Source organism: Manihot esculenta, chromosome 17 (assembly GCF_001659605.2).
Source record: "Manihot esculenta cultivar AM560-2 chromosome 17, M.esculenta_v8, whole genome shotgun sequence".
Taxonomy (NCBI): Eukaryota; Viridiplantae; Streptophyta; class Magnoliopsida; order Malpighiales; family Euphorbiaceae; genus Manihot; species Manihot esculenta.
This window is the reverse complement of record NC_035177.2, coordinates 31,234,702-31,261,053: the sequence shown is the minus strand read 5'-3', so window position 1 is coordinate 31,261,053 and position 26,352 is coordinate 31,234,702. Positions and strand designations below refer to the sequence as shown.

General features: G+C 34.8%; 3 protein-coding genes across 4 annotated transcripts; 1 reads left to right on the top strand and 2 right to left on the bottom strand.

Annotated features, from left to right (window-relative positions):
• Positions 1 to 413: 413 nt before the first annotated feature.
• LOC110604991 (ankyrin repeat and KH domain-containing protein 1) lies at positions 414 to 6,061 on the bottom strand. Of its 2 annotated transcripts, XM_021743273.2 has the most exons (4): positions 5,540 to 6,061; positions 3,421 to 3,696; positions 2,714 to 2,851; positions 414 to 2,114 (listed from the first exon to the last, which is right to left on the bottom strand). In XM_021743273.2, exons 1-4 carry the CDS (start codon positions 5,837 to 5,839, stop codon positions 582 to 584), a joined length of 2,247 nt encoding a protein of 748 aa, XP_021598965.1. In that variant the 5' UTR covers positions 5,840 to 6,061; the 3' UTR covers positions 414 to 581. The 2 variants fall into 2 exon arrangements, with proteins under 2 accessions (XP_021598965.1, XP_043808240.1); XM_043952305.1 differs by lacking the exon at positions 2,714 to 2,851.
• Positions 6,062 to 13,236: 7,175 nt separating this feature from the next.
• LOC110605063 (probable LRR receptor-like serine/threonine-protein kinase At3g47570) lies at positions 13,237 to 16,694 on the bottom strand. Its single transcript, XM_021743367.2, has 2 exons — positions 13,922 to 16,694; positions 13,237 to 13,820 (listed from the first exon to the last, which is right to left on the bottom strand). Exons 1-2 carry the CDS (start codon positions 16,599 to 16,601, stop codon positions 13,429 to 13,431), a joined length of 3,072 nt encoding a protein of 1,023 aa, XP_021599059.1. The 5' UTR covers positions 16,602 to 16,694; the 3' UTR covers positions 13,237 to 13,428.
• A 3,398-nt stretch (positions 16,695 to 20,092) lies between these two features.
• LOC110604639 (probable inactive leucine-rich repeat receptor-like protein kinase At3g03770) lies at positions 20,093 to 25,549 on the top strand. Its single transcript, XM_021742898.2, has 7 exons — positions 20,093 to 22,348; positions 22,448 to 22,581; positions 23,297 to 23,540; positions 23,695 to 23,906; positions 24,000 to 24,025; positions 24,705 to 24,816; positions 25,109 to 25,549. The coding sequence occupies exons 1-7, from the start codon at positions 20,995 to 20,997 to the stop codon at positions 25,331 to 25,333; spliced, it is 2,307 nt and encodes a 768-aa protein (XP_021598590.1). The 5' UTR covers positions 20,093 to 20,994; the 3' UTR covers positions 25,334 to 25,549.
• The last annotated feature ends 803 nt before the right edge of the window (positions 25,550 to 26,352 follow it).

Below are 26,352 nucleotides of genomic sequence, written 5' to 3'. Positions count from 1 at the left end.
AAACATTAAGAACTCAAAGATAGCTTTTAAAAATATAGAAACTAAAATGTAAATTTTAATTAAAATATGAGAGCTAGATTGTAATTTTTTTAGTTTTGTAGTAGAAATTAATTTTAGGGTAAATGTTCAAGTCCCATACGTTTTTGTGATTCTTATTACAGCCGGGGATTTTACACCAACAACCTTGGATACGAATTTCCCAAATGGGGAGTAAATGGTGTTCATGTTCATTGACCTTACTGAAGTGATGTAGACGCAGTGACAGGTTCCTCACTTGTGGTTGAAATGTCAAGCTCTCGTCCGCACTGAATGTGAAATTCAAGGTCGCAATCGCTACCTCACCGAATCAGAGTTGTCATTTTTGTATAAAATTGGGTGAAGAAATAAAATGCAGTAGCTGGAAAACTGTACAATGATAAAATGCTGCTGAATTTACTTTGGATGAAAAAGCATTTACAGCTACTCAGGATCAAAACCTTTACAATGAAATTTAACAGTTCAAACTACTTCAAGATGAAGTATTAACATTTATATATATACTACCTAAACAAGACATCGCAATTTATGTCTTCAGCCTGTGTTCAAGAACAAATAGCCCTTCTTGTCACAAGTTTGATACCTCTGACCCACATCTCAGCCATTTCCAATCCACCATGGCAGACAAAGTGAAACTCTTTGTTCTTTGTAGTCAATACCCGGAAAATTCCAGGAGCATCTGCGTCACCCTTGTTCCTTCTATTCTTCCGAAAGACTGAGCTTGGACCTACCTCTGCCTCCCGGCATATGACATTCTTCCGATTTGATTTCCCCCATCGAAGGACTCCACTGCCTCCAATCATTATCAAATCCTTTCCATGTGGTGCCCCTTTGCCCCTCTTTGTGTGCTTCTGTACATGGGAACCTCCTAAAACGAGCTTGCAAGCTAGCTCATCAAGTATCACAGTTTCAACATCATTTTTCACGCCAGCGTATTTTCTTGCAAGCGAGAGTGCTGTATCACCTCTAAAGTTCTTCAATTCACAGTGTGCTCCGCATGAAATCAAAAGCTGACAGGTAGAACCATGGCCTTCTCTGGCTGCTAACATGAGAGGAGTATAGTCATCCCCATCAGGGAGATTCACGTCATAACCTCTGCTTGCCAACAATTTGACTGCGTCCAAATCTCCACGGCGAGCTGCACAATGTAATGCATAGAACCCTCCTGCATTGCGATTACCCCTTTCCATTGCAAATTCAAGCATTACTTTCTCAAATAGATCGTGATTTTGGCTCATTCTAGATAAGGTGATAGCATTTTCACCAGCTTTATTACACAGTTTAACGTCAGCCCCTGCATAGACCAGCAATTGGAATGCTTCAACGTGACCATTCAAAGCAGCAAACATAACTGCTGCAAAACCATCATCGTCCTGATAATCAAGGTTAATCTCTCCCCAGTCAATCAACACTTTTAAGGCCACTATGTCACCAGCTTGAGCTACAAAGATTAGAGGTGAAAACACAGAAATGTTGCTTGATGCGGGAATCTGTCCAGCCCTAATCACATCAAGCACTGTTTGCTGAAAACGGAGGGACCACTTGTTTTTTCTAGCAAGTGAGCACACAGATTGACCAGCAAAATTAACCAAGCCAAAATCAGCTCCAGCCATTGCCAACACTCTCAGACACTCTTCTTGCCTGTATTTTGCACTTATCATCAAAGCTGTGTCACCAGTGTCTGTCCTGGAATTTATATCACAACCTGAATCTATCAGACATTTGAGCACAGTTGGTAAGCCTAAACGGGCAGCCATGTGAATGGGCCGGAACTCCGTTTTTCTAGTTTTGACAGGGTACTCCACATTGGCCCCACAGCTCAGGAGCACATTGACAGCTCCAGCATTACCGCAAAGAATGGCATGGTGGAGAAGAGTTCTTCCAAGATGAGTAGTATTTGGAGAAATGTGTTCGAGGAGCATGTGCAATATAGCACCAGTAGTTTCAAAATATTCCACTGCACACCAGGTAATTGCATAGGGCTCAGCCAGTCCTGCACCCACTCGAAACTCTTCCCCAGTAGTAGTGTCCCATGACCATGCTCCTAGACTTACTTTGACATCTTTCTTGGCACCATCCTGTTTTATCATTTTGATAGTAATCAGAATAACCAATAGTAAAGCAACACTGAGAGTAGGAATAATTTTAAAAAAAAAAAAGAAAAAGAAAAAGAAAAAGGGGAAATAACAAAGAAACACAGAGAAAAGTACTGCTCTATTTGACTCAGAAAAGATTCCTATTAGCAAAAGCAAAAGTTCACTTTCAGTTTAGATTCCATAAAATTACTAGATCTTACAATTAAGTTGATCAAAGGTACAGATCCATCTGTCTCATAGTTATTATCAGAATGTTGTAAATGCATGCAAGCCACTGCATGCCAAATATATTATTCATATTTGGGCTAGTTTCAATAGCCATCACTTACCATAATCCTGATTTTACAGGTTTCCTTTTGAAAAAGACGGCTTGTAGCCAAAATTTAACCTTTTACAGATAAAATGTTGTTTAAAAAAAAATTCATGTGAAATTTTAAAATTACTTTGTTCGACAGTAATTGCACCCAGAAAAAAGACATCAAAGAAGACAATCCACAGAAACTGTGACCCTTATATGAATCATTCTCAGTCCTTTAAATATACAAACTGAAAAGTCTTAAAGTAAAAGACGTAAGATTTACCTTTAGCAGCATATGAACTACAGCGATCTGCCTACTGATAACAGCAGCAACAAGCGCAGTACAGTCAAAATTTGTGTGCAAAGAAGGCTTTGATGACAACAGCAACAATCTATCAGTTGCATTGACATCTACGCCACACTGTCATTAAGCGAGAAAAATCATGTCACACATTTGAATTACAAGTGAAGACTTGAAGTGATTTAAAAAGATAAATTAGATGTAACTTAAGATATGACGCTAACCACATAACAGCTATAAATTAATTAAACATGTCGCAGAACACTTTACAAGTACAAAGGAAGGCCCAAACACCATCATTTCAAAATTGCATACAGATTTAGAAATCCAGTGGTTCTCATATGCTGGCAAATTGACAACCGGTGAAAAGTTTTTTTTTTTTTTTTTTTTTTTTTTTGGGGGGGGGGGGGGTACAGCACATGTTTTCAATGACCAGAGTCAATAAGGTGGAGCAAAAGGACATTATTCATACCAACTCCTTGGAGAATGCAGAAAAATAGCAGATCAGGACAAAGATGGCACAGTTGCATTTTAACAAGCTAGAAGTCAAACTGTCAAAAGGAGTGAGAATAGGTCTTATCGAGATGCTTCAGAGATTGATAGAAGAAGGTAAGAATAATGCCCATTTTCATCCTATTAAAACTATTTGTTGGAATCTAAAAGATTATTTGAGCAGCAATATGGCTTACCTTTGTGAGTACGTCTACAACGTCCGCGAATCCCCTGCAGCATGCAGTTGCAAGTGCATGCACAGCAACATGGGGCCTAATTAAATCAGAACACATGAGCAGTTCCACCAGCCTTGCCTGCCCATGACAGCTTGCTTCCAATAAAGCTTCCTCACAGGCTGGCTGGGATGCCCCAGCTTTAAGTAGAATCTTCAAAATCTCATTGCGGCCTTCTCTTACTGCTGCTGTTGTGGCGAAGCCCCTAAAGAGTTTCTGGTTCACGTCGGCACCTACGCTCTGTCACATGCAAAACCCAATGTTTTAGCACCTTGCAAATATTGCCCTGAGCTCATTCAATATTATTTGTTGCCTTCCAGTCAAAATACTCAATGAGGCGACATCATGCTCGACCATGTTCTTTGCTTACTTTCGTAGCTTAAAATCTAAAAAGACTAACAGGAAAAATGAGAAAACGAGACAGACATTTCTCAGCTAGGTCTTCAAGGACTACAGGAAGTCACTATCCCGCACGCATAGACACTCTCAGAGAGAGAATTGTTGAGAAAATACCGATATAAAGACAAGGAAGCATGGAACTTCCCTGGAGCAAGCAAATGATATTCATTAATTAAAGGGAAAGGGGGATGTATCATGTATATTTACTCCTTCTGTACTTCAGGCTCTGACCAGTGATCAGAGAGCCCAATATGGGCGTCGCAGGCCAAACCTGCCTTAGGTGAAATAGATTTTAATATGGTCAAAAAGAGAAATAGATTGTATTATAAATATTTGTGACCTATGGTTTTCTTGTAGTATTTCAATATATGTTATCCAGTACACAGACTGGTAAGAATACTGAATGATGTGCGAAGAGAACATTGGCAAATTATACATGAACAAACAGCAAGTCCTGCACACTCAAATCTTACCAGAAATTATGATTATTTTTCATAAATTAACAACCAGTGTGAATTTGTTTCACCGTTGAGTACAAATTAGAGTGTCGGTCAAAGAATAAAGCACGCAAAAGGACAAAAAGGTTCTACATACGTATGTAAATTTCCGGGATTAGTGTTTTTTCTTATACTCCACCGAGTTCAAAAGACAAATCAAACAATATAACTAGTGGTCGAAAACACTAGAAAATGAACCAATATGTGAGTACATAAGGAAAAAAATCCCAATAGAACAGCCACGCAACCCATCTGAATTAATAAACAGTAAATTCTCACGTACATCACTGTAAATTGTGCAGATCCGATGCATGAACTAAACTGGAGCTTATTTATTTTAGAATTAGAGAATGCAAGATACTTTTTTCCGGTAAAGAACATGAAACAAAATGCCTAAACCATATAAAAGCACAAAATAAGATACACCTTCCTGCAGAAAAAAAAAATCCAAAAAGTATTAAAATCGAACTTCAAGATTAAACTTAATAACTTCCCTCAGTATTAATATCGTTAAGCGGAGTAAATTAAACTTAATAACGTAATGAATACAACAAAGCTTAACCACTACAAAAGTGAAATTTTCATTAATTAACAAGTTCTGAAACTTTATCCAACTGAGTGAGAGAGAAAGCGACTCTGTTTGGTTGCTTATGCAAAATGAAAATGAAAATGAAAATATAATAATGATAATTTTTGAAAAGGACGTAGATACAATGTGAATCTTCCAAAATTCAAAAAGATGCTGTGAAATTTTCTTATGTCTTGCGCTAAAATGACGAGAATTCAAAATTCAAAAGAAGTTAGTGGCTATCATATTTTCTTTTTCGCTTTTTCTTATTTTCTCTAAGCAACCATACGAAACAGGACAGAGACAGCGCTCAAACAATGCACAAATTTGAGAATGCGCAAACAAACAACTAATCCAAAAATGGCATGTTCAAAAAGTTTCGAACTTATAATCTCACCGAAATCAACTGTCTTAAACACAATAAGCAAATATCTCAACTTCATTAGCTAGATACAGCTCCAAAAAAAAAAAAATACTTAAACAAATTTGAGTTTGACACTAGCAGCAGTTTGAGAAGAAGCTCCAAAGAAAATTAAAATTTTTTTTCAAAAAAATAACAATGTAAAAAATTAATAAAACAGTTCAAATCTCGAGGTGATAAATGAAACGACGGCATTACCAGTAATTTCTTCACGAGAGCCACATTTCCAACGTGAACAGCGATGAACAAAGCCGTAACATCGGTTTTAAACTCCTCGTAGTCGAAGCGAACTTCAGAAGGCGATTCATCACGTAAGACGACCTCACTCTTTCTACATTTCAAAGAAACAGCGCCGACGAAGTTGACGTCCACAAACGAATCAGCGATGCACTCGAGAGCCGATCTAAGATCACCGGCTAGAGAAGCTTCAAGAAGCCGCTGCGAGACCTCAGCCTCGTAGTCGACCGGGACCACTTGCTTGCCGGAGAACACGGTCATGGTAGAAACGTGGATGGCGAGCACGGATATCCTCGGCGGTATATAAAAACCTTCGCTGCAGCTTCTGAGGTAAGATTCGATTCCTTCTTTTCAGTTTTTTTTTTCAACTTTTAATATTCATTAAATTTCTCTCTGCAGGATGCTACGCTCGAGAGAGAGAAAGAGAGGAGAAAACTTAAAAAGAAGTGAGCGCCACGGACGGAGAGGGAAGGCAGAGTGAGCGTTTAATTTATGTACCGAAGATTTTTAACGGTGGTTAAAACGGATCGTTTGAAGTTGGTTAAAAAATATTTAAGGGTGGTGGGGTCTGTTTTTATTTTTTACCGGATAAATGGCAGATGCTGGCTCAGGCCGCTCGGCTTGTTACGGACAGTAAGGGCTCCTGGCTCGGCTTGTTTTTGGGAGGAGATATCGGGGAGCATCTAGGCGTTGTTGGGTCCAATCACAACCGTTTTTAAACCTTGAAAGCAAATCAGGACCGTTGATAGAGATAAATTCTATACTGGTTCGTTTATTTTATGTAGATTTAGTTACGTGGCGTGATCAGTTGGACAGTTATGACATAAGTTTCGAGTTTATTATGGAAAACGTCTTAAACTAATTTATAAAATTTCCTCAAAAAAATAATTTATAAAATTAATATGAAATATAAAATATTAAAATAATGTGATGTATTAGAAAACATCAATTTGCTTTTTATTTACTAAATAATATTATAATTAAAAAATGGTCTCATAATAAATTAAATGAGTCAATTTTTTATTGTAATAAATTAAATGAGTCATTTTTAATTTTTTTTTAATATAAAGAGAGAAGAGAAGAGAGAGAAAACAATGGAGAGCAAATATAATAATTATCGTTTTATTTTTTAGTGGAGTGGAGGCTTCGGCCTTCTTTCATCATTTGAGATTATATAGTTTTGATTATTTTATTTTAGTTTGATGTTGTTCTTAATGAATGTGTTCGTAATTATTGTTTTGATAATCTTAACATTTCGAGACTATGCTGCTATACTCGATAATTTTTGCTGATTTTCACTCTCAAAAGCTATTATTCTGCTCTATTGCATTGCTCTCCTTTGTGTGGTGATAAAGTTTTCAACTTTATGTTGATTTGCAGTGTGTTGTGTGAGTCAGTAATTTGTTCAGTTTGAAAAAGGTTAGAGGTTGCTATAGTTACTTTTTGGCTTCTTCCTCCAGAATTCTAAGTTTTCCTTACTACTAGTCATTGGATTGCATGTCTTTTTATTAGATTGCATATTGTTGTCTAGGTATCTCATAACTTTTTTTTATTCTTCTTTTCTAGTTGTTGGAAGCGATGGAAGTATGGATGATGGGTTGTTGTTGCATTTGGAGACGGCAGGAGAGATAAAGGTCGATGGATAGTTGTTTTTTAAGGTACACAATATTCTGTTAAAATCTAAAAAATTGATCAAATGAATTAATTTAGAATTTTGATTTAATTTTTTACATTTTTGATTTAATTAAATTTTTAAAAATTTTAATTATTTCGATTCGGTTTGATTTTGATAAAAAAATCAACCGATTAATAACAATAATATATATCTTTTGATATTTTTTTGATAATATAGAGAAATTAGACTATAATCAATATTAAAATTAAAATTTTAATACTTATGAAAATCAAATTAAATTGATTTTGGATAAAAATCAATTTGAATTGAATTGATTTTATTCGATTCGATTTGATCGATTTGATTTTTTAATAGATTTTTTATTTTTTTATATTTATTTTTAGTATTCTAAAATTTTAAAATATTATATATAATTTTAAATAATATTTATTATAATTTTATATAATATTGATGGTGCTAAGAATAAATTGATGATATGGTAAAAATTGAACTGCGCTCTAATTAGTTAGAACCTGTAAGCAAAAGAATATGAGGAAGTTGTGGGTGCTCACGGCAGTCACTCCGACACTCAAGTCAATATCTTGAAGAGTTGAAAGAACGTGATGAATTGCTTAGATTTTTGTGTTAGAGAATAGCGTATCTTTTGCCTATATAATTCTTCTTCTTTTATATTATAGAGGGTGGAGATGAATATAGAATTTCTCAATAATCCGACAATAAAGTGGTCGGTTGCATGATAATGGATGTCACTAGTTAATAGGTTGGTGATCCTATAATTATAGATATAATAGAGATATATTGTATTGTGCTTGTTAACAGTAACTTCGTGCCGAAACTCGCCCTGTTGAGGGAAAGGCGGTCTTCAATGATGAACCGAGTGTTTAGGTGTCCGGATCTTCATTTTCTCGAGTAAGACTGCATTTCTTACTTATCAGGTCTGTACTACATGGCCCTGCCTTACAGTGACAACTCATGACTTGATTTTGGGCAATTGTCATGTAGTATCAGAGGTCCCCCGCTAGTTTTTGATTCTTCAAATTCGAAGCGGATAGTTATTCTCAAGGTTTGGGGCACGTGATCTCTTGATATTGGCTTTATGCTTCTCACGCCGTTTCGCTTATCTAGCCTTTCCATAATGACTGCACTGCTTATCGTGTCATATTTAAAGCCAGTCGCCAAAACTGTCTTATAAAAGTCATTCGTCTTATAAACCGTTTCTATGATTCTTACCATATTTCTCAGGAGTCTTACCACGTCTTTGCTCCTTCTCTGGATGTCCACATGAGTGACTTGATTCCTGCTAAGGATATAATCCTTATTTTTTAGAAGCAATTGAAGGCGAGTCTCCGATTTCTCATGAATCCATTTTTTATGGATGTCCTTAGGTTCAGACTTTCAGTTGCCCATCTTTATCCTAATAGCTGGAGAATTCTGGTGGTTTTTTGGTTTATTTATCTCAACAATCACATCGAACCGAGCATAACAGTTTCCTTCCAGTTATACCAGTTGTGTACCCACAAGAGCGAGGAGTTTTAGTACTTCAGTAGTCGAAAAACACTTAACCCTGTTTGACCAGATATCTTCTTCCCTGAAGCAGTGAAAAAATAAATTTTTTGTCCTACATTACTAGACATCAGGAGATTTTGGATATCTCCAAACAAGCTGAAATTACTGGATAGAATTAAAGAATGATGGAGTCCACCTAATGAGGAAGGAGGACGAGACTTTAGCCTTTCTTTTAATAACGGGTAAAGCCCCAGGGAAAATGGACATCACCTTGGCAATGAGGAATGTCATTTTGTATTGGTAGAGTCATCTGCAAGCAAGCTAGATTTGGAGTCCTCACCCGTCCAGTCTACCTAACCTTGGAGAAGGCCCCTCCCTTGCTCGAGATCAAGTACTTCTCTTTTTGTCTTTTTAACGTTTTAAATTATCTTACTTACTTTTTTTTTCTTTTTTATAAATATAGCCGAGTCTTGAAGTAAATCTATTGAAGTGACACATGCCGCCCACAAAGGCAAAAGCAAGACTGTTGTCAACCGTGCTCGCAATACGAAAGAGGTGGTCATACTTCGTTTTTCGTCAACGATATAATCTTTGAAATGAAAAAAACATATTGTAGTTTTTGATTTTTTTAATAATAAAAAATTTAATTTAAAATTTTTATTTTATTAATAAAATAGATATTTTATTAAACTAACCTAAATTAATGAAGTCAATTTAAATTAAAAGTATTAAATTATTATAAATATTAAAATTACAAAAATTAAATTATTATAAATTATTAAAATTAAAAAAATTATTATTATAAATAAATTTGAAAAATTAAATTATTATAAATTAATAAAAAACTTTCAATAAAATGATTATCTTATTAATATAATAAATTTTATAGATTAAATTATTTTTCGTTATAGATTTTATTATAAATCTCAGAGAATATATTATAAATTTTTCCCTCAATATGTATATACAAGAGGATGAAGCAGTCAGGTAAAGTATAAATAGAAGATTAGCTAAACAAGGCCAAATTCCTCAGGTCTCGAAGGACAGAATAAACAGAAGACAAAAGGGAGAAAAGGTGCAACTGATATTTCTATTTTGGAATAAAATATTCTCATCGTTTGGGGCAATTATTTTCCGCAATTAATAAGCTACATTTAAATTATTTATTCATTATGAAGGTGTGAGTTAGTGATTAAAAAATGGAGGATATTTCTGTAGAGTTTTATGAAAGTGTGTTATATTAATAATGACAATAAGTCTAAGACTTATATAGAGTAAGTGTAATAACAAATTGGTAAGAATAAATAAAACAGAATGATATCAATACAATATTTGATAAGTTTAAATAATAACAGTGAAGTAATGAGCGAGTATTCAATTTATACTTTATTTTTAATATTTTAAAATTTAATTAAAATATTTTAATTTTAATTTTAATCAAATTTTTATATATTATTAAGAATAATATATTATTGCTGCAAATGGATTTAGTTTAATTTTATCAATTTTTTAATTTAATTAAAAATTAAATTAAATTAAAAAAATTAAAAAAATTAAAATTTTTAAAAATAAAAATTAAATTAAAAAATAAAAAATTAAATTAAATTTCTGAATTAATTCAATTCAGCAATTTTTTTCAATTTAAAGTAATACTGTTTATTCTAATAATAGAGTTTACGTTCATAATATATTTTATGGTTAATTTATTGAGAGTAATTGAATATTAATTTTTTATATATGAAATATATTATATAAAAATTATTATTTATTTTTAATATTATTTTAATTAAATTTTAAATAAAAATATAGTAAATAAAACTATATTAATTTAATTTAATTTAAATACATTTCTTTTCCTTCATTCTCACATTCCAATGTTTATAATTCTCATTCGCTAAGCCCCGTCTACTGTGATGATACAGTATATAAATATCGATTTCAAGATTTCGAGATCAATACTCACTCTTTATAATTTATCAATGGAGCTTTAATACTCGCTCCTTATAATTTATCAACAGAGCTTTAAATGTTGTACGAATGTTCAAACAAAAAGTAGAATATCAGTCAAAGCCATCTTCACTAAGCACTCTGCAAAAATAGTCCATGCACGAACCCCATGCCCCGTAGTCAATTGTAGTACTTGAGAAGCTACCGCTGGTTCATCTCTTTTCCACTGACCACTTGACCAGCCTCACTCAGCTCATCTCTTTGGACCATATTTATTTATTTATTCATTTTTTTTAATTTTTTACCGACCAAAACAAATATTAGCACGAGACTGTAAAGCATTAGGCACAGCCTCCCCACCTGACAATCTGATCCTACTCTACCAATCTATAGTCAACTAATGTCGTGGCCGATAATAACTTAATCCCCAATCAAAATATCTTTCACTCACTCTAATAGTAAAAAATCCTGTACGTGTCTTCTAACTAGAGGTAAAGCCCTTTTCTAGGGAATAAAATCTCTCATCACACACAATCATCACCGTTGATTTATCACCAGCAGGGACCCACTGGTAATGCTGATATCACGGTACAGCCGATGTACCAGGGCTAGGCCTCAGATGAGATGAGATGAGATGAGATCCGGAAGGATCTTTTGAGGTCCCCTCGAGGGCTGCTTACGATAAATTGGTAAATAATAAATGTCGTAAGGCGCAGCTAATTTTAAGCCGCAGCCGCATAGCCGACGATGAGCATTAATTTCCTTTTTTATTATGTATTTCCACGTAGGATTTGCTCACGTGAGGCACCGCACGTGCATTGATGAGTATAAAATGTTATGTTATGTATAGCTGTCGTGAAGGATGGAACGGAATCCTATGGAATAGAGTGCTGAGTCGGTACAATTGGAGACAGAGACGCTTACGTGGATGCCTACACATGGAAGCAGAGAGACAAATGCTTCAATTGTTTTATGAATTATGGTTAATAATTTATGAGTTTATTAGTTTAATTTTTTAGCTTCACGACAAACACATCCTCCCACGGCCAACTGTTTCATGTAAATTTTCTTTTTCTTAAGCTTCAGGACAAACAAATCTTAAAATTAAATTAAAAACCCAAAATTTTATGTTTTGAGGTTTACAGCCGCTTCTTCATTACAATCTCTCCAGATTTGCCTCTATTCTGTACTGGATCCAGAATCTAGGGCATTGATATTGGAAGTAATAATAATAAGATAGGATCTCATATATTCAATTCTTCTTCCTTAATTTCCAGCATTTTAAACGTGGAGTATTTTAATGTTAGGGACGGACACATATTTAGTCAACCTGTAAAGGAGGTAAGACACTACACGGGATTGGCAAGTGAGTCCGCCTTTGCAATATGGTACTTCTTGGTTTTTATGACTGTCTGTATCTGGTTCAATGGCAACAACTCCTGTGAGCCACTTTATTGGCTTCTATAACTTGCAAAGGTACGCTTGCATGAATTTGAGACCCACTTATGGTGATGGTTTCAATTGTCCTCCGCAATGGAGACAATGGAAATGATTTCTTCTTCAACAATCTGAGACACCTCCAACTAAAAATTCAAGAATTTGCAACAGCAGTGACAAATCAGGCTCAAGTTTAGTGCCAAGAAAAAGAAAAGACAAAACCTCTCTTCAAATTTTAAACCTAAAGGAACCGAAGAAACAATTTCAATCATTACAAATTTTGAATCTCTTTGGCTCCAAGTTTAAACATAAATAATTTGGGATTAGTTTTCTTAAACTTTATGTAAACTAGAATTAATTTCAAATTGCACCACCCATTTTCAAGCATTGGACCACAAGTAATCCACTAATAAAGAAAAGAGGTTATGAATTGATCTCATGGGCGTGCAATGGTGGGCTTTTTTCAATACCCACCGTGTAGTGATTGAATCATCTACTTGATTGAAGATTCCAAACTAACTTCCATTCAAATGTTCAATCAATCAAGTTGCTTGTGTCTCAAGCAAATATCATTAATTTTATCTTTTTTTTTTTAATTAATAAAAATCTTTTTTATAATTTTTTTTATCGATCTCCTTTTGAGAAGGATAGCCTGACTCGGAAGCTAATATGGCCTTTTCTGTTAAGTGAATTACTTGTATTAACATACACGCTTCAATGCACTATGCTTAGATTTCTGCAATGTTGATTAAGCAAGTCAAATCCTTAACCGGCCAAACCTCGGAGGAAAATCACTAGATCAAACATAGCTCCTTTTGGAAATTACATACATAATTGCCGATTGTTGCTAATATTGAAAATCCAATATTTAATTAGAATAGCTAAATTAAATCAGATCTTAACCCTTGTACACATAATTTGTCAGCTCTACTGATTTTTCATTTGTGCAGCTTGTACATTCTTGTCCTGTAAATTCATTGGTGTCCTCTTTTTCTTTACATATCTCTGCGACTCGATAATATAAATATATAGATTAGATTGGATCATTCATATAAATAATCTAAATAAAACTGTAAATCAAACAATAAATAAATTGAAAAAATTATTAGATACTTATGATGTACCACTTTATTATTGGAATTTAGTTTATTGACAAGTCATTAAAAAGTTTTATAACTAACCACTAAATTTACACTGCCACTAAAAAAATCTTTTTTAATGAAGCAACAGATTTTGCAGTTCTGATTCTGCATTAATCAGAGGATAGATCAAAATATATTTTTCTGTCTTCAAAGGCTGGAGTCTCTTCTCTCTTTCTCGTTGTTTACCCCCTTCCAGGGCCAATCAATGAATTTTTTATCGCATGAAGCTTGTTGACAGCATCTTTAATATCCATTCTATCTCTCGGCGATTCAGCAGAACAAATGACACCAATCCCGAGCATCGATACCAGGCACTTCTGTATAAGATTTGCATTATTCCCTCTACCTCCCCGATGAATGCCACCACTTGACTCAGTTTCTTCTTCTTGTATGAGTTGGGGATCAACAATCTGCAGCACCTGATTAGGAAGAGCCATATTCACAAAGCCATGGAGGTTGAGGTTGGAAGTAAATATCCTATCTGTAGGTCTCTTCCCTGTAAACAACTCCAGAAGGACTATTCCATAGCTGAACGCATCACCCTGCACTGATACCTCCCTAGACATACCATATTCTGCCACAAAAACATTCAACAGAAGTGTCGACCTGAAACTCGTAAGCTTCTATAATATTAATAAAGCTATCGAAACAATTGTGTGACAGATTGTGTATTACCTGGAGCTACATAGCCAAGTGTACCTCTTAACACCTGAGAACTTGTTTGTGACTGAGAGGATGTTGTAGTGGTGGCTGATGAAAGCAGTCTTGCAAGCCCAAAATCACTTACATGAGCTGTAAGGTCATTGTCAAGAAGGATGTTGCTTGGTTTCAGGTCACAATGAATAATCGGTGCATGACAGTGATGGTGTAGATAATCCAATGCAGCACCTACGTCGATTGCTATGTTCAGCCTCTGAAGCAAGTTTAGTTTACGTGATTCATGGAGCTCTAATGAGTTTGGATGCAACCAACTTTCCAAACTTCCATTTGGCATGAACTCATAAACTAAAGCTTTGAAATCATCACCTTTGAAATTTATGCTTGAACAACAAGAGATGATCTTGACAAGATTCCTATGCCTGATGTTCTTTAAAGCCTCACATTCGGCTAAGAAACTCTTATTTGCTCCTCGTTCTTGAAGATTGAAGACCTTAATGGCAACAGATTTTTCTTGATCAGAATCAAGAATTCCTCTGTACACAGCACCAAAGCTTCCTTCACCAATTAGATTGGCTGACGAGAACCCATCAGTTGCTTTAAAAAGTTCTCCATAAGAAAGTTCCATATAATGGATTCCCATAGGCAAGGGAGATGAAGGTTCCTGTTTGGGCCGCCTTCTAAGGTAGAAGAAGGCACAAACACAGGCCAATAACACAGTGAAAAAGACAGTTCCACAGGCAATGAGAACGACACCTCTGGTTGCAATATGCTTTCTCTTTCTGTTTGAGTCAACCATTGGACATGGCGGTAATTGGAGAGCCCCAATTCCTCCACAGAGTTCATGATTACCCAAAATCGAAAATTTACTCATATTCCTAAATACACCCTTATTTGGGACTTCACCGTTAAAACTGTTGAAGGAGAGGTTGAGATATGAAATATAAGACAAGTTCTCCAGAAACTGCGGAATCTGCCCAGATAAATTGTTGCGAGAAAGATCTAGGATTTGAAAGTTTTTCAACTGCTCAAACGACAAAGGAAGAGTTCCCTGAAAACGGTTGCCCTCCATGTGTAGATATTCTAACATCAAGCAACTTCCTATAGTGTTTGGAATTTCTCCAGACAGCTCATTCTCTGCAACATTTAATTGCCCAAGAGTTTTCAAATTTCCCACCTGGGCTGGTAATGAACCAGTGAAGTGATTTGAAGCTAGGTAGACAGCAAGAGAAAGAGAAGAAAGACCAATGACTTGGACAGGTATTGGACCTGTCAGGTTATTGAGTGAAAGATCTAAACCTTGTAGCCGACTGCAGTTAGCTAAAGAAATTGGTATCTCTCCCTGCAGCTTGTTATCGCCCAGAATAAGAGTATTTAGCGAAGTAAAATTGCCAATAGACGTTGGAATTTTTCCAGAGAAGCTATTTTTGGAAAGATCGAGACGTTGCAGCTTGATAAGCTCTCCAATGGAATCTGGAATGCTTCCATGGAACATGTTATCATTTAATGCAAGAAGCACTAAATTAATCAAGTTATTAATCTTTGGAGGTATGGTGCCAGATAAGTGATTTTGATCAAGTCTCAACGCAGTAAGCTTGGTGGAGAGATTTGAAATGGAATTGGGAATCACACCCTTGAGCCCATTTTTGGTTGCTCGCAGCACTCTTAGGTTTGTACAATTGGTTAATGACCTTAAAAATGCCAAGTCATCGCCTTCTTTGTTTCTGTCATCAGAAAGTGGATTGCCTCCTATTTCTAAGCCCTGTAAGTTTTGGAGTTTTCCTAAATTTGATGGCACAGGTCCGGTAAAAGCATTATTGCTCAAGCCGATGAAAGTAAGTTCTGAAGCATTAACCAGAGATCGTGGGATGGGACCAGAAAGTTGGTTGCTTCCAACAAGTATCCGTTTTAGTTTTGGAAGAGTCAGACCCGTATCAGCCGGAAGCTGTCCATGCAATAAGTTGGAAGCAACGGAGAAAAAAATTATGGACGATGTGTTGTAAAGAGAGACAGGAATCTCACCAGACAATTTGTTCCCAGTCAATTGTAGGAAGTCTAGATTTGAGAGGCGTCCAAGTTCAACAGGTATAGTTCCTTCAAGGTTGTTGAATGCTAGAGAAAGATTTGTAAGAAAGGAAAGGTTTCCAAGCGAAGGGGGTACAAATCCAGTAAAATCATTCTCGGAAAGGATCAACCAAGAAAGCTCAGGCAAAGAACCAAGCTCTGCTGGAACTTTTCCTCTAAGATTGTTAGAAAGTAGGTGGATGATTTCAAGTTTGGAACAGTGGGTTAAATTGGAGGGAAGCTCACCCTGAAAAGAATTACCAGAAAGATTGAAAGTACGCAAGCGCACCAGGCTACCAATTTCTTGTGGAATAATGCCACGAAAGAAGTTATCTCCAAGCTGAATCTTCCTGAGAAATGTTAGGTTGGCAATATGAGGAGACAACAACCCCACCAGGTCCAGTGACTCTAAGTTCAAAACTGTCACTCTTTGATGACGACGACTGCATGTAACTCCTTGCCATTTGCAAAAATGAGAAGAAGCATTCCAGGAGTTGAAGACATGAAAAGGGTCACTGTTTATTTGATGTTTAATGGCGAGCAAAGCTTGCCTGTCTGTCTCGTTTGTAAAAGCATGGACAGGATCATTAAGAAGGACAACAAACAACTGGAAGAGAAATAGTTTTGAATGCATGTCTCGGTGCACAAATGAAATGCTTAGTTGAGGATGAGCTTTACACTGGATTTTTTTCCAATTCTTTTTCCATGCACTTACCCGGTTCCAACATCAAAATCATGAATTGCTAAGGAAATAAATAGAGAGAATGACATTATGAATTATAGGCAAGGAAAAAAAAGAGAGAGTTGTTGACTAATGAATGCAAAATCAACTCTGAGCATTCCGGAGTTCAAAAGTCTTTGTAGTTTTGGAAAATTTGTGTGGCCGGAAATTAATCAACTAGTAAATTGATGAGACTATTACACTGTCACTGACACTATTTAAAAAAAATAACTTACCATTTTCACAAATAATAAGATATTTTTGTTTATATTTTAAAATTTTATTTAACACTACTAGATTTTTTATATAACAATTTTATTAATACTTTTTATTTTTTAACATTGTAACTAAATAATAAATAATAATTTATCAAAGTTACTATAGAATTCATTTGCTTCCTCTTAGCCCATCAAAGGGGGCTTGACTCGGTAAGTCTACTGTCTAAAGTTAGACGTTTCCAGTGGGAAAATTTCATGGGGCTGAATTGATAGTTGTTGGAAATTTAGATTCCATTCAATTTCATATTTAGCTGTCGGTATCTTCGTAGTGGAGGGTAAGATCGCTTCAAGAAGAACAGTACTTCATTAATTTTAAATACAATATAATAGAAAAAAAAATTAACGTATTATATTTTTCATCTGTAATATTAATTATTTATATGTAATTTTGAAAATAATTTGACTATTATTATCCTTTTGATAGAACACAGTACCGTGTAGTTTTAAACCGAAAAACGTCTCAACATTGAAGAATGGAATTGTGTAGCGGCAGTTCTTCCACATTGACTGACCCTCGTAGGCCCATATACTAAAGCAAAGGGCTCTGCTTTGGGGCTCTCTTGTGGCAATAATGATACTCAAATGCGGCGGGTGTGATGGTGCTTCTTTGGGCTCGCTTTGGACTGGTGGAGACTTGGATACTCTTGCATGAGGGCGCTTCTTGTTCTTCAATAAGTTTCTACTAAATCTAGTTTGTAGATTGAAGTTCCCCCTCTTTCTCAGTCTTGATGGCGTTTTCTCCCTTACTGCTCTACTTCCTTATTGTGGCATGTTGGTTTTTTAATCAACCAACAATTAACCGTATGAAAAGATATAGGATAAATAGTTAATAATTTGAAAACATAATGATTATTTAGTATATTTTTAAAAATAAAGAGATTAAATAGCTAATTTCATTGAACTAGACAGATTAAATAATTAATTTTTTAAAAGATAAATAATAAATCTAACAAGTCATTTGGTGTGGGGATGGAGATGTGTATGCAAATGATGTGTGAATAGAATAAGGCAACAAGTTTTGGCCTCTTTCACTTTTAATAATATTATTTCTGACTGTGTTTGCTCTTTGAAAAATATGGTCCCAATCTCACATATCATTGTCCTTTTATTTCATATGTCTAGAGTTCAGTTCTCATCCTTTGCTCTTTGTGCTTCTTTTCTTTTGATTTTTCCTTGTAAATCTTAATGCTGTCTCTTTAAGCAGAGTAGATGAAGCAGAACATGTTTTTTCACTGAAACTATGTTGCCTCAAAGTAAGAGTCTTCTTTTATCATTTTCCTTGTCTTCCATGGAATCGAATCCAAGTTGCTTTATTGCTTTGTAATATATCCTTATTTAATATGCGTTATAAAATAAAATTAATTTTAAAAATAATTTAATACTTGAGTAATAATAATGTAAATTTTATTATTATTCTCCATGGGATGGGTGGTAGATGCATGTCATACTCAATTTGCAAAATGCTACCAGAATCTTGCCACAACTGATTCTGTGGTCAAATGCTTTGGCTTTTCCTTTTCTTTTATTTCTTTATAGGTAATGGGGTCCTAGTTAAGTTCAATATTTGACAAAAAGAAAAAGATATCTTATTAACACTTTTTAATTTTTAAACAATACAAAATTATTTTAAAAAACATTTATTATATAAATTATTTTCTACAAAACAAACAAACTCTAATAAATTTGGTAATTTCCTGAAACTTTCTGTATTTTACCTTCCATACTAGGCATGACTATGACAAACTTAAACTGAATTTTTCCTGGACATCAAAATTGCCAGTTCCAAAAGTAAATTTAGATTTGGCCTGATTTTCCCTTTAAAAAATTCAGTGACAAAGAAGCTTGTAGGTCCAGCTTATCTGATCATTATAGTATCCAAAGCTGGTTCATCTTTACCTAAAAACTTATTGGGCAAATTGGGATTCAACGACTCAGGTCAGTTATTGAGTCAGATCAATCACAAATCACAAATAGGAATGAGATTCAATTTAAAATTAAATCAAATTAAATAAATTTAAAATTTAGTATTTATAAAAATTGAATAGATTTAATAAAAATAAAAATGAATTAAATCGATTTAATTCAGTTTAATTTAATTTAATTTATCAGTTCAGCTTTTTAATATATTTTTTATTTTAATATTTTATTTTTAATATTTTAAAATTTAATTAAAATATTTCAAATTATAATTTAATATCTTTATATTATTAAAAATAATATATTATTATCACTAATTAATTCAATTTGATTTTTTTAATTTTTTCTAATTAAAATCAAATCAAATTAAAATAATTAAAATTTTTAAAATTAAAAATTAAATCAAACTGAAATAAATAAAAATTTGTTACATTTTTCAATTTAAATTAAATACTGATAAATATTATTGTTTATCTTAACATTTTAATTCTTAAACAAGAGTTGATTGAACATAAAATTATTTTTATTAGACTATCATATTTAATTTTACTAATTTTTTAGTGAAAATTAATGTTAATGTTACTCATTAAGTGTATATCTCATAAATTTTGCATCAATTATTAAATCAGATTCCAGCTGCATTGGACACCCAACAAACATGCCTCATTGTCTAGCGAAAGAACAAAAAGAGTAGGTTTAGTCTTTATTGGGATCCAAATTTATTAGTAATTTTAGGGTTGGGAGTCTCATGGGATTCTAATTTTAAGGCAATTTTGTTCTGTTTAAGAACGTGCTTTTGCATTCAAACACAGGCTGTCTTGTGGGCAATGGGTCCACTTTCAAGAGACTGTTGTGTTCTTCTTTTGCTGAAGTCCAAGTTCCAATGATAAGCCACATTTCTTAGTTGAGCCCTCTCGGTTTAAGTGCCATCATTGGTTAATACGAGGCTGAATGTGTAATTTCAACCTTAACCAAAACTTCATTTTAAAAATAGTAATTTAAAAATAAATTAATTTTATTTCAACTTTAATTGAAAAAAACAAAAAAAAACTCACGAGAGAAATGGGGTGGAAAGACTCGAACTCCTGATTCTGAATGGTGTTCAAGAGATGTCTTAGGAAATGAAGGGGAATAAATCCAGGGTTAAATTAGTCAAAACAATCCAATCAATTAAAAAATAAAGAGGGAAACGAATGAAGGCCCCAAGAAATCAAAACAAAGCTAAGAATGACAGGAGTGACGGAACAAACTCGCAAATCCTTCCTTCTCCTTTTTCTCTCTGCTGCCTCCCACTCTGCATAAAACCCCTTATACTTGTCTTCTCTCTCCATAGAAATCTGACTCCATTAACGCCTCACTTGGTGTGGACGTAAATGCGTCTCTGACCAGTGTCTGTTTTTGTACGGTGATTTCTTTAACCACCTGTCCTTCTCCACTGTATACGCCCCATTCATTTAATAATATCACGGACAATCGTTCATTGTTGGTTTTCTTAGCAGAAGAACAACAACATTGTTCCTGTCTCCTTAGCTTTTACTCATTTCTTATCCTCAAGGTTTTATCTTGCATCTTCCTTTGGTTTATTGTTTCTTCTACATTGACTCCAAAGTTTTTGGATTTGTTTGTTCTTTGCTTTCCTCAATGGAAGCTTAATTACATCCTTTGGTTCATTAACGTCAATTGTTTCTTCATTTTTTACTGTTTTGGCTCATGGGTTCTTGACAAGGTTGCTTAACTGTTCGGCAGTTTTCCTGGAAAAGAGCCTTCTTTTTTTTTTTTCAATTTTTTGCTGTAATATTTTTTCTATTGTGTTTCCCTTATCATTTAGTTAATATTTCAGTTTTTTTTATTCTGGGTTTTCTGGAATTTTGGTTATTAAAAGAGAAGCAACGGTTTGATGTTTTTTAGCACGGCCTTCTTTGAAGACTAAATTTTCCTGAAGTTTTCCTTTGGACTTGTTTATATTCAAGGACTACCTCCATTTTTAGGCGTGGCAGAGTAAGAGTTCTCTTGTAATGATTCTGCTTCTGTGTCTCTTGCATTGCTTTGTCTTCTTGGGGTTTTCTTAATCTCAGTGAAACTTACTTTCTGTCGCTGGAAATTAGTCCTCAATGAGGTGGTCAAACTGGTTTCTCATACTATATCTTTCATGGGCATTCTATATCCCTGGCACCCATGAGTTACAATCCTATCAGGCTCAACTTCTACTGCAGCTGAGGAAACATCTGGAGTACCCTTTACAATTGGATATTTGGGGAAGTTACAATGGAGATATTTGCTACCTGTCTTCAACTATACATATGAGCATCGTGTGTGAGGACAATTTTATCACTGAGCTCAGAGTTAAAGGAGATAAGGTTGTCACTGTCAGTGAGTTCAATGGATTCACAATTCCTAATCAGACTTTATCTGAGAGTTTTTCAATGGATTCTTTTGTTACCACATTGGCGAGGTTAACCAGCTTGAGAGTTGTTAGCTTAGTGTCTTTGGGTATGTGGGGACCTCTTCCTGAAAAGATTCATAGGCTATATTCACTTGAAGTTTTGGACTTGAGCTCAAATTTTATGTTTGGTTCAGTTCCTCCACAATTATCAAGAATGGTTAAGCTTAATGCTTTAGTATTAGATGGCAATTATTTCAATGGATCTCTCCCAGATTGGTTGGATTCCTTGTCCAATCTCACTGTTCTGAGCCTGAGGAATAACAGGTTTAAGAGTCAGTTTCCTTCATCAATATGCAGAATCGCAACATTAACTGATATTGCCTTGTGTGGCAATCAGCTTACTGGTAAATTGCCTGATTTGAGTAACTTAACCAGCCTGCATGTGTTGGATTTAAGAGAGAACAATCTAGATTCTGAGTTACCTGCCATGCCTCAAGGGTTAATTACAATTCTTCTAAGCAATAATTCCTTCTCAGGAAACATTCCTGCTCAATATGGCAATTTGAGTCAGCTTCAACATCTTGATTTGTCCTTAAATAATCTTAGTGGAACACCTCCATCTTCCCTGTTCTCTTTGCCAAATATCAGGTATTTGAACTTAGCTTCCAACATGCTTACTGGAGCCCTTCCACAGAGTCTTAGCTGTGGTAGCAACCTGGGATTTGTTGACATCTCTTCAAACAAATTAATCGGTGGGCTTCCCTCTTGCTTGGACACTATGTCAAATAAGAGAGCAGTAAAATTTGGTGGGAATTGTTTATCCACTGGTTCCCAAAATCAGCTTCAGAGGTCCTACTGTGAGGCAGTCGATACACAGTCAAAGAAATCAAGAGGCAGAATGGTAGCAATATTAGTTGCTGTCATAACCGGCACAGTTCTTGTTTTGGTGCCTTTGGCGTTAGGGGTTGTGTTTTGGTGCAGAAGTTTTCGTTCCAGAAGAACTTTTGAACAAAATATTTTTCCTAAGGCTGGGCAAGATAATTCAACTACTGGAGTTTCCTCTAAAGCCCTTGAAAATGCCAGTAAGTTGTTCATTGTCAAGTTATCTTTTTATTATTCCTTATCTCATCCGTAAATGTTTAAAAATTTACTGGTAATCTGTTTCTTTCTTTTCCTTTTAGGATTTATTTCTCAAGCAGCCAACCTTGGCACACAAGGTGGCCCTATATGCCGTGTATTTTCCTTGGAAGATTTGATGGAAGCCACAAACAATTTTGATTCATCAACATTTATGGGTGAAGGCTGTAATGGAAAGGTACTTCTCAAGAACCCAAACATGTTTGGAAAATTTAATGGTTTAGGATCGGTAAAACTCATTAGTGGGCTATCTGTTTTGAGAAAATGCATTAAAATGTACATGGTGTTTTAAAAATCTACTAATTAATCCATTCATTAATTTTAAACATTAAATATTAGAAAAAAATCTAAAGTGCCTCTAATGTGCAGCGACTAATAATTAGTAGATTTTTAGAATCCTGAAGACATAACTAATGAGTTTTTCAAAATTATAAGAATTAAATAGTAAAATAATTAATAAATAAAATTAATGGATAGATCAACTGGTGTACCTTTTAAAACATGTTTAATGCATTTTTCAAAATCGAGAGGTCTAACTAATAAATTTTTCCATGTTATAGGGACTAAATAATAATTTTTTTAAGTATTTATGGTGGCATTTATTATTCGTTTGCACCTAATTTTGGACTTCTCGTCCTGCTATGAAGTTCAACGTTTTTTTTTTTCCTTCTACCCTTAGGTTTTGTAAATTAAAATAAACAAAATGTTACTGCAAGTGTCAACATGCTGGAACTTGACATCTCTAAAATAATTTTTCACGTCAGGCACTTTTTTTGTGTTTTTCACTTATCAGAAGACATAATAATTGAGCAATTTCTTAATGAACACAAATTTTAGTGTCCATCTCTGATGGCATCCTCAGTCCAATCTGTTCTTTTTTTTTTCTTAATCAGATTTATAGAGGCAGGCTGGAGAATGGAACTTCTGTTGCTATACGGTCTCTGACTTTGTTGAAGAAACATTCCCTTCAAAATCTTAAACTTCGGCTGGATTTGCTTTCAAAGCTTCACCATCCACATTTGGTTGGTCTGCTGGGTTATTGCATTGACAGCAGTAGACAAGATGATTCTAGTGGCATCAAAGTCTTCTTGATCTATGAATATGTATCTAATGGAAATTATCATGCCCATCTGTCAGGTCTGTCCTTTTTTGACAGTTGCAAACATCCTTTGTTTCTATAAATGCGCATGTGTGCGTGTTTTTGCAGGAGAGAGCGAAGGATTCACAAATTTTAATACTGCTCTAGTTTGTCTGTCTGATTTATTGGTTTGGTTGCCCGGTTGATATGCAGAAACTTGCCCGGAGAAAGTCCTCAAGTGGTCAGATAGACTGGTGATTCTTATTGGTGTTGCCAAGGCTGTGCATTTTCTACATACTGGGGTGATTCCTGGTAATTTTAACAATCGACTGAAGACAAATAACATATTGCTTGATGAGCATCGAATCGGAAAACTGAGTGACTATGGCTTGGCTGTAATCACTGATGAAATTGAAAAAACTGAGGTATTTCTGACAGCTTTCAATATTAACCTGTAAAATTTGTGCTAGTATCTTCATACCAACTGACCTTTCTTATGCCTTTAATCTATGCTGTAGGTAAAGGGAGAGGCCCCAAAAACACGGTATGAGTTTTCTTTTCCTGCTGTTTTATGACAAGTATTTGGTACAAAGCAAAAAAAGGGTATTCTTCATAATTTTTAAAGACAACAAAATTTGGTTTCATGGCCTTGGAACTAACTGTCATTATTCTACATAAACCATAGGTATAGGTTCAAAACAGGGGGAATCAGTTTCTGAGGAGAAAATGAACTCTTAGTAAATTTGACGCAGTTATTCTTAGATTCATCCCCGTGGCAACCACCTAAGACCATCTTAGAGATTCATTCTAATCTTGTTCCCATTGTTGTTGATGCTGTTGGCTCCCTATACATCGGTCGAACCTATGATTTGTGCCATTGATGCTGTTACCAGTTCACTAATTCTCACGACCTCCACATGTCACCATCGGTGCTTGGCCACAGCCAGCAACTAATATCTTTATCACAATACTTGCTCCAGTTGAAACTTTTTATTGTTCCTCTACTGCTTGTTTCCATCAAGTCATAACTCATAAATTGTTATATTCTCTGCTTCATATTCTCAGGGACAGAAACAAACAAGAAAATTCAACTTTAGGTAGAAAAAAAACTTTTCAGTGCTTAGATCAAACAAGAAAAAATGATTATGAAGTGATTTAAGATTCCTTAACAGTGACCTTGCTGTTGTAACCTGTTTAACAGTTTGTTGCTTCTTTTTCTGCAGACATACGACAAACTTAGAGGATGATGTTTACAACTTTGGCTTTATCCTACTTGAATCACTTGTTGGTCCTATAGTAACTGGGAAAGGAGAAGCATTTCTGCTGAATGAAATGGTAAGCTAAGAAAAGCTCTTACACTATTGAATGTCCAATCCTGTGAACATTATCACACTAATTTGTGCCATTTCTGGTTCCTAAACTATTTATCTTAAACTTTATCACCCAGCTTAGTATTAAGTTCTAGTCTACTTGTTCTATTTTCCAACTCTCTGAAGCTTCTTACGTCCAAAACAGCCCATTAAACAAATTTCCTGATCAATTCAGTCATCTTTCTCCTCAAAAATGTATGTTTAGATATTTTTTTTTAGTAATCTCTGACTCCTGGTCCTGGTGCCATGAATCACAGGCATCCTTTGGCAGCCAGGATGGTCGAAGGCGCATTGTGGACCCAATTGTTTTAACCACATGCTCACAGGAGTCATTATCAATTGTGGTCTCTATTACAAGCAAATGCATATCTCCAGAGCCTTCAACTCGTCCTTCTTTTGAGGATGTTCTCTGGAACTTACAGTATGCAGCTCAAGTCCAGGCCGCAGCTGATTCTGATCAAAAGTCAGATTCTACATCATAGTCATAAGTTTACAAGCAGATTATGAAACTCCAGCAACAATCTTGTTTAGGAGATGAATCCATGCGTGATCGGCATCATAAGCACCTGAGATGGGCATACATTTGGGTAGCTTTATCAGATTGAAATACAAAATATAAAGCTGTAAATGTGATACTCTGATTTCTTGACGTTGAGCATAGCCAACATTTTTATATAATGAGATTTTGTTTGATACAATTAGCTTGCAAAAAGGAATTCTACTGCGTAGTAAGCATTCGTTCAATGCAGACTATTCTGAGGTTCATCAAAGCTGGCTGACTGAGGAGTTTATTTAGATTAGTGTTGAGAAATAAGAAAATTTTAAGAACATAAAAGAACTTGATTAAGGCTAATAATGTTTAGCAAATCATTATGATTTTGAGATATGCGACTAACATATGTTGATTCTAAAAGGGTTCTTGTGCTTTTTTTTTTCTTCTCTCTAGTTTATCAGAAAATTTTGAAGGGAAACTTTTCATCTCCAAGTATTACAAGATGGGCATTGAACTACTGGGCTAGCAATGAACCTTTTTCTGCTGATATAATTGTACAAGATTTATTTTTTTTGGAAAATAATATAAATTTGACATTATATTAAATTTTTGCAAATTACCAAACTAGTAAACAAGAAAAAGCCAGTTTCTGTAATTTGTAAATCATCCCTGTAAACAAGTGCAGCTTTTTTCTTATGCAATAAACTACCTCTTTTTACTTGTGTCTCAAGTGAAAAGCTTCTGACATAACCAAGCAGAAGCCCTCATTGTCTGATCATTGGATTTGGAGGTGAATTGTTCATGAACTTGCTTTCAGATGCATCCAAAGATCTCAAACCTTGGTGGTTACTGACACTAGAAAATCCTTCACCTCTCCCTGTAAAAGCCATGGGTCGCCATTAGGGAGAATTTAGGTCTCACATGCTTCATTTTGCCCTTTCAAGTTGCTCAAAGTCCATCATCCAACTCACTGTGCCTTAAGTTAGCATATCTGATTGAAGAGGTGAG